The sequence below is a fragment of the Ascaphus truei genome, chromosome 8 (genome assembly GCF_040206685.1).
Source record: "Ascaphus truei isolate aAscTru1 chromosome 8, aAscTru1.hap1, whole genome shotgun sequence".
NCBI lineage: Eukaryota > Metazoa > Chordata > Amphibia > Anura > Ascaphidae > Ascaphus > Ascaphus truei.
This window is the reverse complement of record NC_134490.1, coordinates 33,461,001-33,475,168: the sequence shown is the minus strand read 5'-3', so window position 1 is coordinate 33,475,168 and position 14,168 is coordinate 33,461,001. Positions and strand designations below refer to the sequence as shown.

Below are 14,168 nucleotides of genomic sequence, written 5' to 3'. Positions count from 1 at the left end.
CTATGACTGCCCTGTGTATACCTCACTTTCTTTAATGTGTGTGCCCCTTCTATCCCTTGTATAACAAACTTTCTTATTAAAGGCATCTACCAATTAACATTGAACCTATTAAACATGCCACTGCCATTTCTAAGCACTGCTATTCCATAAGACACATTCCAGCATGACCCACTTAAGTGAAAGGGCTCTATGGTGTCTTCCAGCACAGGTGAAGTAGCCCTGCTTAGTAGATATGGCCCTTTAATCTCCATACTAACTAAATGATTTGAAGGGGCCATTCCTCTTAGGTTCAAACTAAAACCAAAGACATGTTTAACGGATTACATCTGTGCACGTGATGCCCTTTTTATGCAAATTTGACACCTATATGTGTTTTGAAATACATTTTTAGTTTGTAAACATGATGAGCTGAGACATGAGATGGGGTGTGATTTCCTCTGGCTGCTCCCGTGCGTGTGATGTCAATGTGTGATCAGCAAGTGCTTGTACTGCCAGAGTCCCCCTTTTCTACCTCCCCTTATCCTTACTGGTTATCTGATAAGGACAGGGTGGGATATGGGAAAGAGAACACTTCCCCATCCACAGGCCCCTAAACATTTCAGCTTGTAATTTCCCCCCAAAAAATGAAAGCAGCCATAGTTTTGCTATCGGCATTATTAGATTTATTTAGGGGAGCTGTTAATTGGTTAGGGTGTTTACTGGCCGCCTAAGTGGGATTGCACCTTTAAAGGATTTTGAAATCTTTATCTAAGGCCGCGCTTATAGTGCTGGCGACGGCGATACCGCACGAAAACAAATGCATTATCGCCGCCGCGTGCGCTTATAGTAAGCGTGACGACGACAAAGCGACGGGACGACGCGATTTTTGGAAGCCGGGAATATTTGATTTTGCAGGGGCTGTCGCCTCGTGTCAGCCCCTGAACCAATCAATGCCCTGGTCGCCCGCGCCGCCGCCGCAAAGCGAAATACATCTTTCGCTAGCGGCGACGGGTGACGCTAAGCGTCGCTGGCACTATACGCGCGGCCTTATGCTTTTCATGATGACTATTGCGAACACAAGGGCACTGTTACTTTTTCTTTTGTGGTTTTGCAGAAACCAATTTGGCTGATGCCTTTATCAGATAAGAAATGGTAATTTTCTTATTAGCTAAGAATAGAATTAAAGTGACCCCGAAGAAAATAGAAACGTATTAATTTTCCACCCGCTATGTGGGACTGCACCTTTAAGCCTTTCGCTGCCAGAGGTGAAGCCAGCTCTGACAGTGAACGGGTTAAGACAGCATCTCCTATTCATTTTTCTTCTTTCCCTCTGCAGGTACACAAAGGACCTTTGACCCCTGAGTCCTGTCCTAGGGGATTATGGGAAACAAGACATTTTAACACGAACCCCTCCCTCACCCTCCCAGTCTCATGAACTTTGTCCCCCACCTCCCCACAAAAGACCATCATTTCCAAAAAGGTGTGGGGGGGAGGAGGGGCACGGACCAAGGTACCTAAACTCAATTTCTTGTGAGTGTTCTGTGTCTCTGTCGCTCATCGCCCAGTGGGCCACCAATCAAGGCACAAACTTGCACCCACCCCCACTCCCCTTCCACACTGAAGTGACCAGGGGCACGGGGCAGTTCTTGCGATAGAGACCTTGAGAGCGGCCGCAGGGCGACAAGGGTCCTGCCCCCTTCGCAAGAGCGATGAAGATTTGCAGAGCGGAGAACTCTTACCGTGGTTATTTATTAGAAAGTATTTATTTATTGGGGAGGCAACTTTGAGCCCCTGAGGGGGTTAAAAGTATCTTTTTTTTTTTTTTTTTCCCTTTCTTTGCCCGTTTTAATTTTTGGTTTGCGGTGGACAGGGTGTTCTGGGGGAGCAGAGGTCGTGCGGATGCTTTAATGTTTACAGAGCCCTACGCTGCTGGAGAATTACACAGGACGGCTGCTTAATCACTTAACCCTGTCCACCAGAAAAGGGCTGGACTGTTTCACTTACCTCTTCAACTTCACTCCACAGCTCTCCCCAGCAGTGAAAGGGTTAACCCTTCCCAGTGTTTGTGGCCTGGAGAGTATTTCTGACACTCAGTGGGGGGGTGTGAAGCTGGTTATGGCAGTGAAGGGGTTAAAGGGTCTTTTGCTGCTCGGGAAGTAAGAGGTCTGGATAGTGGGTTCAGGTCACAGAGACCTGTCTGCGCTGTGCCAAGCCTACAGCAGCAGAACTTGCCGCAATGCATACTAGTACTGAGTATCTCTATACACCTGCCATGCTGCTCTGCTATTTTTAAACTGTAATAGTTTCCCAACATGGGGGGCGGGGGGGGGAGGGAGAGAGAAAGTCTCCCAGGACTGGTGGGCTGTCCCCAGAAGTTGTGCCCAACTAGAGGTCAGCCCAACTTCTAACCACCCGAGCGGGTCTCTACCTCCGACAGGTACAAAGTTGACAGGTAGAGCCTACTCCACTCTGCTAAACAACCAAGGCCTAGGTCAAGATTGCAGTCCTGGGCCCTGGGAGAGCCACTCACACATGCTTGTGATGTCAGCGCTATGCGGCAGCTGGTACCTTTTTAATAACCTGCAAGAGTGTCCTGCCATTGGAAAGGGGATTCTCTTTGGCTGCTTGAAGCGAGCATCAGTATCAGGGCTCATATTTACTAAGCAGGACTTGAATGGGCTGTAAGGGGGTCTTATGGCAGAACACTGTTTAGTAAATATGGCCCAATGTGTTTTACTCTCAGTTATTTGTGTTCTGTGGATCCCTGGCTTTCTGCGGGGAAAAAAATGGTAACGGTGGATATTTAACTTTTAAAGAAACAATAGTTTTTTTGGTAATATTTTTTACTTGAATGATTCAGAACTGTAGTGATGTTATTCTGTAATGTTACAAATTATAGATCATAGAAATATGTTACTTTATTAAGCAAAAATACGAAGCAGCCCATGTCTGGCTATAAAGGATTTCGGTACACTGTATATAGGAAGCCTGGGGCTGAAGAGAGCAGGATAAGTATTAAGTGTGTAGTCGTACTCAGTACTGATTTGTGCTGCAGCTTGTTGGCGTAGGGTTCTGGAACATGAAGTGTGGCTTTAACCCCTTAGTTTCTGCAAAGATCTGCAAACAACTTACACTTTGCAGGCACCTCCAGCAGTGAAGGGGTCAATATACCCTGAAAGACTCCCTTTCCAGCAATGAAATGGTTAATTTCTCTACAAAATGTACAGTATTATTGCAAAAAAAAAAAAAAAACCACAAACTCAAAATTGGGGTAACCGTGTGGCCCGAGCGTATCCCACAGGGGGCAACTTCACGCACCCCACAGGCGCTTTGCAAAGACTGCAGCCACCCATGGAGTGCGCCAACGCCTGTGAATATCGGCTCTTCATCAGTGACCTGGCACTAACACCTGATAAATGATGACCTCTGGCAGGGGTGGGACGCGTTGGAGGGAGTCTGATCTCATACGGGGAAAACACTTTAATGACCAGCTCCTTGCAACCTGCAGGTGAGAGGCCCTGTGCCCTTCCACGGAAACATCTAGTCTTAGTGGTGCCAAGTGTTGCGTCACTGCACATGGTCCTAGAGGTGAGTCAACACTGAGAAGACAGCGTCGCATACCTTGTCATGCCAGCTGAGCACAGGCGCAGCACACTCTACCATCCTCCATTGTTTCTGTGGCTTTCAGGATCACTTGTAAATATCATTTTTATACTTAAAACATTCCTGGTCTCAGATATAATAGATACCCCCCCAAAAAAGCACAAAGAGGGATGGGGGGAGGGTTTCTGGGCTTGTTACATACCCCAGATCATTAGGACTACTTACCTTTAACATCTAGCAGCGGAGGTGTTAATAAAAAGAGATCTGTAAAATACAATCCATAATTACAGCAAAAGACAAAAATACTCAATGCTACACCCAATGTGATAGAAAATACATAGTAAAATACTTAAATGATTGTATTCTAATAAGGGTCATTTAGTTGAACCCTTTGGCCAAATCGTTATAAGCCTGCAGCCACGTCACAACCACTATGCAGGTCCTAACACTACCTGTGAAGTGGCTGCAGGCTTATAACACTTAGGCCAAAGGGTTTAACCAAATGACCTTTACATCTGAGAATACAATCATTTAAGTATTTTACTATGTGTTTTCTGTCACATTGGATGTAGCATTGGGTATTTTTGTCTTTTGTTGTATACCTTTGGCCACGTCCAGTAGCACTCCTTTTGACATATATATTAATGATGTACAGGGTACTCGGAAATGACCTGGTAACCAGCCACATTTAAAGTACCTGGAAATTAGCCGGACCCGGATAAGGGCGATGGGACCCGTTGCTGGGTAATTTCTGTTCTGCTCTTCTCCCTCGTCCTTCTCTTGGAGAACGGCAGTAGAGCGGCAGAAGAGACTTGCCTGCAGCCAGCGGCGGAGGGTGAGGAGGACCACGGTGACAATCCTGGTGGCGGTGGGAGCAGCGGAAGACATCCTTCAGGCGGTGGCAGCAGAGGACGACATCCTTCACAGCCGGTGCGAGCAGAGGAACATGTGACCGGAGCCGGAGCGTTACTATTGGACAGCCAGGGAGGAGCTGCACTGGGTCGGACCGCTGGGGCGCACTCCTCCCTTGCTGTCCAATAGGAACGCTCCCACCGGAAGCGGCTGTGAAGGATCATCCTCTGCTGCTACCAGCTGAAGAATGTCGTCCTCTGCTGCCACCGCCTGAAGGATGTCTTCCGCGGCTCCCACCGCCACCAGGATGTCGCCGTGGTTCTCCAAACCTTCTGCCGCTTGCTGCAGGTAAGTCAAAACTACCCGGCCGGGTTTTTTTTACCTGGGTATCCGGTATCGGTTATTTTTTGGAGCCGGTACATCCCTAATATATATGAGGTGGTGGGTGCTGGTTAGAGCTTGCAGTGATTGTGTGTTCATTAACAATCCATAATTAGCCTAACTTCGGGGCAGGGATACTCTCCTCCTATTGTGCACTGCTACTCCATTTGTATAATAGCTCCCTGTGACAGTGTCACTGGAAGGCACTGTGTATACAATGTGCGTGTGTGTGTGTGTATATATATATATATATATATACACACACACACACACACACACACATAAAAGTACACATCACACCTCCATGTTGTGGTATGCAAGGAGCGTTTGATAAGCAGGAGGCTCCTTCAGAGCAAACAGTTACGTTTTCTCTTTTATTATAAATACATATATAGTTCCAGTGATTTGCGGAGCTACAGGCATCATGAAGAGAAGATATATACACACGGGGAGAAGGGAATTACTGTCCAACATACCTTACTACCTACATCCTTGTAATTTCAGTGCAGTCTACCTTTATCCCTTCTGCTGCCATACCGGCCGGCAAAGCAAAAAAGTTAAGAGCTTGTCTTGAGATCAACTCTACACTAATTTGAATTGAGCAATGCACTGAGGAGTTGGGTTACCATTTGAAAATATGACTGTAGCCCTTACTGAAAATGCTCTGAAGCGGTCTTCCTCATTCCAGTAATAAGCAATGACATTTTCACAGGCGAGGGTGGCTCTAGACTCTAGAGGACGGTAACCCAACCCTGATGGTGATATACAGCAGCTTTCTGAGATATATATATATATATATATATATACACACATACATACATACATGTAGAGGTATCAGTACCGTGTTAGCCGAGCTTCAATAATCAAAAAATAAATAGATGATACCGTTCTGTGGCTAACGAAATGCTTTTATTTGTGCGAGCTTTTATTTGTATCTCGAAAGCTCGCACAAATAAAAGCATTTCGTTAGCCACAGAACGGTATCATCTATTTATTTTTTGATTATATATATATAAAAAAAAATATACACACACACACACACACACACGGCACTCCACTGGTAAGTCCATGCAGGTAGGTGCTTGTCCCATAAGTCAGGGGGCGGATAAACTTTTTATGCTGCGCCCCCCCCCCCCTTCCTTACCTCACGCGGCGTTGCCATGGTCACGAGTCCAGAAGCTGGCTGAACCTCGGTAAGTAGAGGTTGTATGGGCCTTGCGCCGCCCCCCGGCTTTTAATTTAAATGCCTTGGGGAAGAGCGCGTGACCTCTGCCACTACACGCCCCCCCCCCCCAGACAAATCTCACGCGCCCCCCAGTTTGCGCACCGCTGCCATAAGTAATAAATAAACATACGATACCGTTTTCACAGGAAATCAGAGGACAGCACTCAGGTAAACAGGTTTGTATTGTGAACAACATACGACACAGGTAACAGACGTTTCGGTCCCCTAAAAGGACCACCTTGAGAAAGGTCTCGTTTGGGGACCGAAATGTCAGTTACCTGTGTCGTATGTTGTTCACTATACAAACCTGTTTACCTGAGTGCTGTCCTCTGATTTCGTGTGATCGTATGTTTGTACACACACACACACACACACACACTTTACAAGTCAGTCTACCCTTCCTACCAGGAATCCCTTCCAGAAAAAAAAAAGTAGTTTAATGCCTTCGCTGCCCGAGGGCCCTGCAGGAATAATACTCCGTGACAGCCAGGCATCAAAAAGCAGAACACTGTTACCAGGCTCTCATCACACTGGTTTTGCCGGCCTGTGTGAAATCCCCCATTTCTTCTCTTAAAAAGTAATTTAAATAAAGAAAGGGGGCGTATTAAAGATGGCCACCATACTTTCTAGCCCCGAATTATGAGAGCAGAATAGAGAACTCGGCAAAGTTATTAAACATATCCTAAAATGTTGAAAGCTAATGTTAACCCATTTGACACCGAAGGGGTCAGCAACGCATTGCTCCGCACTGATGGGGTTAGTTAGTTTTGGCAGTGAACGCCACACGAGTGAGCGCTTTCACTGTGTATAGTAGCTGCTATATACCTTGCCCAGGCTGCAGATTCCCTGGATTTGCATAAGGTGGTGTCCGTATAAGAATTAATCGAGGTGTTCTAAGATTCTGCTGTTTATGAATAAAAATGTCATTCTTAAAAAAATAAATAAAAAAAGGTTGTCTCAGTTTTCAAGAATGTGTGTTTTCCCTGCAAAACCTTCCAAGTTACCACTGTATGCGAGAAAAAGTGCAGCGACTACATATACTGAATGCGAGGAGGGGGCTACTGATTGAGCTGCCTGTGCTGAAGCAGGGATATCCTTAAAACCTGACCTGTTGGTGGCCCTTGATCTAACCTCACCGCCTGCATGGACAAATGGCCTGTAGCTTGTACAATTCAAGTGATTGTGTTCCTGTTTGAATATACTGTAAGCTTCCAAGTGGTTCGCAAGACTTGCGGAGGGGGCAATGGAATAAAAACACAACCAGGTGATGGGGGAGCGGAGACTATATTGGTTTTGGAAAAAGTTCGGAGGGGGGGCGGGTGTGTCACCATTTTGAGAATTCAAAAATCCAACAATTTTCGAGGAACGTCCTTGCCAAGAGATTTCCACTGACCTGAACTGGGAGCAAAAAGCTTGTAAGTAAAACAGGCTGCGACAGACAGACACTTGTGAATTATACATAAATTAATTATATAGTTGTCAATATATACACACACCAATGTAGCAACTTTATTAGCCCCGTTAACGCAAAATAACGCACACAAAAAGAAGTTAAATAACATGTTATTTCCTTATCCATTGTTTTCAATGGCTCTACTGCAGGGGTGGGCAACTCCGGTCCCCAAGGGCCACCAACAGGTCAGGTTTTGAGGATATCCCTGCTTCAGCACAGGTGACAACCGGTGGCTCAGTCGAAGATGGTGACTTGAGGCATCTGTGCTGAAACAGGGTTAGCCTCAAAACCTGACCTGTTGGTGACCCTTGAAGACTGGAGTTGCCCACCCGTTCTCGCGTCAAATGGCACACCAGCGTTAACACAACACATTGCGTTAATGGGTGCCACAACCTCTGCCACGTCTGAATATTTATTCACAGGCTTCTCCAGCACTGAAGGGGTTAACGACAAATCTCTGGCAGTGGGAGGCGGCTTCTATACTGAACAAGGGTTGGAGACACTTTAACCCCTTCTGTGCCACCAGGACCTGCAGCACACCACCTCCCCCCCCCCCATCAGAAACTGGGCAAAAAAATAAATCAGCAACAAGTCACAGCGCCTACAAAACGTATTCTTTACAGGAGTATAAAGTTCTATTTAACAGCTACCGATATTACAAAATATTACATATGTATTTACAGAAATGTACAAGGAGAGAGTTTATTTCAGGAGGGGGAGATTCTTAGAGTTGTGGGAACATTAACATCACCACTGTTTGTTTTTAACCCTTCAAATTGGAACAACTGCGGGTTAAACTTGCCTAGTACAAAAATCTTCTCTTTGTACTGTTGCAAAGTCATATATTTTTTTTTTAATTGAATGCTGGAAATATGTTGCAAAAAAAAAAAAAAGTGCATTCCTGGGAGGTTAAAATGGCCACCGCCATTTACACCCATTAAGACTGCTATGGTAACAGCTGACGCCAGTGAAATAATATACAGGTGAAAAAAACAGCAAGAAAAAAGGCGATTATGAGTTCAAGTTAAAAATAGCCAATTGATAATGCCTATTGTCCTGATCCTGATCTATTCGCTTCTTGAAGGGGGACAGGAACGCGGATTTTAAAATTCAGGCATTCAACCCCTTCACAGCCAGCGAGGCAACCACAATTAACCCATTCTCTGGAAGTGGGGCCTGTTGCAGGCCTCTGTAAGAGCAAATATGTTAAGTGCGAGGTAGGTATTAACTTAGGCCCAGCAGCGTCCACAGGATGATCACGCTGCACATCACATACACTCTCACTCGCGGCGTCCCATCGCTGCTTCCCGCGGCGGTTTCACCGTCCCACCGGATTCTCGCACCGGGTCCCAGGGCCTGCAGGTCCTCCTGCGCCCCGCGAGCGGCCAGAGAGAAATCCGGGTCGCCCGTGGTCAGCAGGTCAAACACGCATGACTGCAAATAAGCGTCTTCTGCGTGCAGCAGCAGCCGCCGGCACCTCTCCATCGCGGCCTCCCCCGTTAATGTCCACTGGGGGAGGGGCAGCTGATGCCCCTGGATGAGCTCGTCCCGGGGGCAGCCGTGAAGGCACAGCTGCAGGGCGTCCCCCTCCTGCGCTCCTGAACTCGCTGCGTCCGCCGGAAGGCGGATGGCGAATGTGAGGTAACGTCCTATGCGCCGGATCGCGATGGTAGCGTCCGCATGCGGGGCGCGGATCTCCACCTTCCCCGGCTTCTCCACGCGCAGGCCGCCTGCCCCCTCAGTGCCGTCGCTGAATGCCGCTGGCAGGTCTTCGCTCGTAGCCTGGTAAACTCGCTGCTCGGTGCAGCCCGGGAAAGCCTTGATTATGACTGTGATCTGCATTTGGGAAGGTAGAAGAAGCTATTGGCTGCAAATAAAGGACAGACCAGCCATGCTCATATTCTTACTAGCTGTAAAGCTTCGAGCATCCCGTTTATGGGACTTATTTATTATAAGTATCAAAACCAATGCAAAAAAAAAACGCACCCGATTTATCAAACAAAAGGAATACTTTTAAAAGCATGTTTTTGCCCCCCTGTGATAAATATGTGCAGTTTCTTGTTTGGCCCCATTATATAACTCCCTTTACCCCTGACTTCTTTAACCCTTTTGTCACCAGAGGGGTTAGAAGCATTGCAATGAAATCCGTTTGCTGTCCCCTCCGGCAGTTAATAGGTTAAGATCCCCCCCCCCCCCCTTTTCGTCTATCCCAGGGGTGGGCAATTATTTGGGCTGGTGGGCCACTTCACAAGCTTAGTAAGGTTCGTGGGACACACCCGTACTGTAGATCAGGGGTGGCCAACTCCAGTCCTCAAGGGCCACTTGATTGGGCCACTGATTGAGCCACCTGTGCTGAGGCAGGGATATCCCAAAAACCCGACCTGTTGGTGGCCGTTGAGGACTAGAGTTGTCCGCCCCTGATGTCGATCAAGTCTTGCACTTCTACATGCAGGAAGTAAAGAAGATGTCATTGACATTCATTGAAAAGGAGGTTCAATAAAAACAAATCATTGAGCAGACATATATTCAATATATACATTTACATATTGAGGATGTGAGAAGCTCACCTCAATAGGAAGAATGAAAAGGCTGGTGTACATGCATAAGATCACATTTGGTTAAATAAAATAAAATGAAAAATTGGCGAAATAAAAATCACTCCTTGAGCAGATATGTATTCAATATTTCATGAGTTATTGACTAACTCATCAAATATTGAGTAAAGATCTGCTCAATGAATAGCAGCTATTCGCATATTGATGAGAATGTGAGAAGCTCACGCAATGAGAGGAATGACAGAGGTATTTCTCCTTCCCCCCCCCAAAAAAGTCTCCCTCTCCCCCAGGGCCCAACCTGTCGTGCGGGTCCTTATGCAGCAGCGACAGAGGGACCCCACCCAGTCAGTGATGGCGGATGTTGGGCCTGACTTACTGTGAAGCCTTACTTCTGTGTTAGAACCACCTGGGCGGGCACCCTCCGCCGCTGGGTAAGGCCCGGTGATGTTGAGAGAGGTGGGCCCTACCTGTGGCGTGCCGGGTGGAATCTATTCCAAAACAGCTTTTACATTTCTTTACAGTATCAATCACCAACTCTGCTGGTAGTCAGCTCCGGTCTGGCTGCACTGTATTGATCCTGGCAGCAGGGGCGGGAATGGGCAGCTGGCACTCACCTTGCTGGTAGCAGTGGCTCTGGAGACAGACGTCACAGGGACGTTGGTGACCTGCACGGACAGGTATTGATTATCTATCAGCGGCCAAGCCCCCTGCACCCTGCAAGTCTGGAATTCATCCTTAAACGTTCTCAGATGGGGGTCTCCGAATAGCCCGCAGTGCACATACGTCCTGGGAGGTCCCGTGGCCCATCGATAGCTGCAGGCCTCAGGGGTCCCAGGCTGGGGCCATGGGGCTCTGTCGAAAGAGGGGGCGGTGGGGCCTTCACTGGAGCAGCTGTGCTGCAGAAACAGCTCTTTGATCCTGAAGACAGCGGAGTGATACACCAGGTCGCCCCTGCAGGAACGTGCGGTGCGCTGGGTGCAGAGCGAGAAGGCGCGCAGGGCGCTGCAGTAATCCACACCGGGGAGGGGCTCCACAGGGGAGGAGGGGCCCGGAGACGTGGACCCCACGTAGTCAGCGTTGCAGGTCTGGATGTGACACTGCTGGCACCGCACTGGCAAGAGAGACGAAGAAGAGGAGGGGGTCAGGCGAGGAATGTGCCACCCCATGTGTCATCACAAGACTCTGCCCTGTGCGCACTTATAGGATCCCACTTATAACCCTAGAACAGCCAGACAGCTCAGCAATGTGCTTTGTATGTTAGATCACTTGGCAGGTCATTATATGGCTCTGCGCACTACAGTATCGTACGTTTTTGTTTCTATAGTACTAAGCACGTTGCAATTTTTACAAAACAAACAATAATACATATGGGATAAATGTATTAAGACAAATATCCCATCGGGAGAAAGGACTTCCTGCCCCGAAGAGTTTACGATCTAATTCTCATGTCTACAAACTATAAATATTTGAACTCCTTTGTTGCAATTATTTAGTGGCATTGAAACAAGTGACCGAGATGCGTCGGAAGAGATTGCAGGCACCTCCGGCAGGGAAACGGTTAAATGTAATCAACACAAGAGGGCTGTAATTAGCATGGTGTCAAGACTGAGCTTTCATTGCTTGTAAATTTTGTTGGGTAATTACAGAGGCTCCTGCTAAATATCATTAAACAGCAATACTCAGTCCCTTTCCTGCTCTGGTCATTTAACCACATAACACATTCCTGTGATCATGGGGGTTAGTTTACAAAACACACAACTCCCCCCCCCCCCCCACTGTTTGGATTCTGTGTTCCCGGGAAACAGGGGGGGGGGGGGAGGTAATAAAAAAACATAACAAGACGTTAATTTTTTCACAAGATACAGATATGTAATATTGTTCAAGAGCAGATCCAATATCACTAGCCAATTCTAAAAAAAATTGCTTTGTAATTTACAGTAGAAAAAACAGCATCAATATTATCACGGGTTGTAGCTACTGTAGAGGTGCAGTCCCACTAGGGTCTAACTCAGCGGTGGTCCTCAAGGGCCACCACCAGGTCAAGTTTTAAGGATATCCCTGCTTCAGCACAGGTAGCTTAATCAGGGGCTCAGTCTTCAACTGAGCCACCAGTTCTGAAGCTGGGATATTGTTAAAACCTGACCTGTTGATGATCCTTGAGGACTGGAGTTCGCTACCCCTGTTCTAACTAAACCAATGTTTAGACTGTAAGCTCCTCGGAGCAGGGACTACTCTTCCTAAATGTTACTTTTATATCTGAAGCACTTATTCCCATTACCTGTTATTTATATTATTTGTTATTTATATGATTGTCGCGTATTACTACTGTGAAGCGCTACGTACATTAATGGCGCTATATAAATAAAAACATACAATACAATGTCAACATTTCAGTGTAGTTCTGGGTATTTTACCTCTCAAGAAACCACTCTGTCTTTGCTATAGAATTTTTTTTTTCATTTAATGGATTCTAAAAGGTTACTAAATGTAATTTTTCAATGGTATAAATTATACCTAGGAATAGAATAAAAAAATGTAATAAATAAAAGTCAGGCTTCTTGCAGCTGTACAAGTTGTACATACCTAGAACAGGCGTAGCTAACTCCACTCCTCACGGCCCACCAACAGATTTTAAGAATATCCCTGCTTCAGCACAGGTGGCTCAGTTAGCTCAGTTGAAGACTGAGCCACTGATTGAGCTGAAGCAGGGATGTCCTTAAAACCTGATCTGCTGGTTTCCCTTGTGGACTGCAGTTGGCCACCCCTGCAATAGAATATAGGGATGATACATGTTTAAGCCCTTTGATCAGAGAGGCTAGCGACTGCACAGCAAAGTTCTACAGTCCTTAATATCAACTAATCCATACAACTCAAATATATATATACACAAGCATGTTCTTGTATAACGCTGCTAGTTTTACGCAACGCTTTACAGAGACATTTTGCAGACAGTCCCTGCCCTGTGGAGCTTACAATCTATGTTTGTGGTGCCTGAGGCACAGGGAGATAAAGTGACTTGCCCAAGGTCACAAGGAGCCGACACCGGGAATTGAACCAGGTTCCCCTGCTTCAAACTCAGTGACAGTCAGTCTTGACTCACTGAGCGATACACACACGCACGCACGCACGCACGCACGCACACACGCACACACGCACACACGCACACACGCACACACGCACACACGCACACACATATATATATATATATATATATATATATAACAGTTATTTTAAATACATACAGTAGCATTACTTTAGAGATGTATTAAATTGATAACATATGTGACATATTCACACACCTCTCCTCAGTATTTATAGAAGTACATTAATATACATGTGTAACATTGAATTGATAATAAAAAAACACAAACACGCCGTTATTGTACATTGATATACATCAGTAAGTAACAGAATTGGTAAAAAAAAACACACACACACACACACACACACACACACACACACACACACACACACACACACACACACACACACACACACACACACACACACGGACTGAATATGATGATGTACCAACCGTATATAAATATATTGCAGTACATTAATATACATTATATTAGTTGATTATTACACACACACACACTTCTGTAAAAAATAAACATAATGACGTCACTGTCTAATGTACACAATGCATGTCCTCTGTATATACACTGCTGTGCTCACGTAACGCGCTCCTCCCCCCTCCCCCGGTCCGTTACCTCCGCTATTCAGGCCGCACACGGCGAGGAATAGGATCCGGAGCAGACTCCGCGGCGCGGGACCGCGTTCTTCCCCCATAACAATCCCCCCATCGATCCAGAACCACCACCGCCTCTTGTCCCGCTCCGCCGCATATCGTGTCACTGAGCCTCTCCGCCAATCACCGCGCGGATACCCCCTGAACGGCACCTCACTCAGCCAACCACTGCTCAGTTACGCAGAGACAGACAGCTCGTCTCACCAATCAGAACTCACAACCCTCACCGGCAACTACCAATCAGTGCTTAAGAATGTACAGTATTGGAATGGAGCTGGAATAAAGTACAGTATAAGCGTGTGAGGTGCTGATATGAATGAGAGCTGTGACAGGATGACGTCATTATGTTGACAATTTGCAATCATA

The 14,168-nt window shown here is 46.6% G+C and overlaps 2 protein-coding genes across 3 annotated transcripts in view; one reads left to right on the top strand and one right to left on the bottom strand.

Moving 5' to 3' along the window:
• CELF5 (CUGBP Elav-like family member 5) overlaps positions 1–2,835 on the top strand; it is a 55,949-nt gene extending 53,114 nt beyond the window's left edge. For both annotated transcript variants that reach the window (XM_075611269.1, XM_075611268.1), the window contains one exon: positions 1,316–2,835. The gene's annotated coding sequence lies outside the window, so the exon portion shown is untranslated. The remainder of the gene's footprint in view (positions 1–1,315) is intronic.
• Positions 2,836–7,368: 4,533 nt separating this feature from the next.
• Positions 7,369–13,894, bottom strand: LOC142501397 (repulsive guidance molecule B-like). The gene is made up of 3 exons (XM_075611267.1): positions 13,765–13,894; positions 10,663–11,159; positions 7,369–9,329 (listed from the first exon to the last, which is right to left on the bottom strand). The coding sequence occupies exons 1-3, from the start codon at positions 13,841–13,843 to the stop codon at positions 8,718–8,720; spliced, it is 1,188 nt and encodes a 395-aa protein (XP_075467382.1). The 5' UTR covers positions 13,844–13,894; the 3' UTR covers positions 7,369–8,717.
• Positions 13,895–14,168: the final 274 nt, after the last annotated feature.

Bases quoted from the DNA above. Each gene is read 5' to 3' on its own strand.
- LOC142501397 (XM_075611267.1), bottom strand. From the start codon at position 13,843: ATGGGGGAAGAACGCGGTCCCGCGCCGCGGAGTCTGCTCCGGATCCTA. The intron at 11,160-13,764 runs GTAACGGACCGG...CTCTCTTGCCAG, and splicing joins GTGCGGCCTGAATAGCGGAG to TGCGGTGCCAGCAGTGTCAC. The intron at 9,330-10,662 runs GTGAGTGCCAGC...TCCCAAATGCAG, and splicing joins GAGCCACTGCTACCAGCAAG to ATCACAGTCATAATCAAGGC.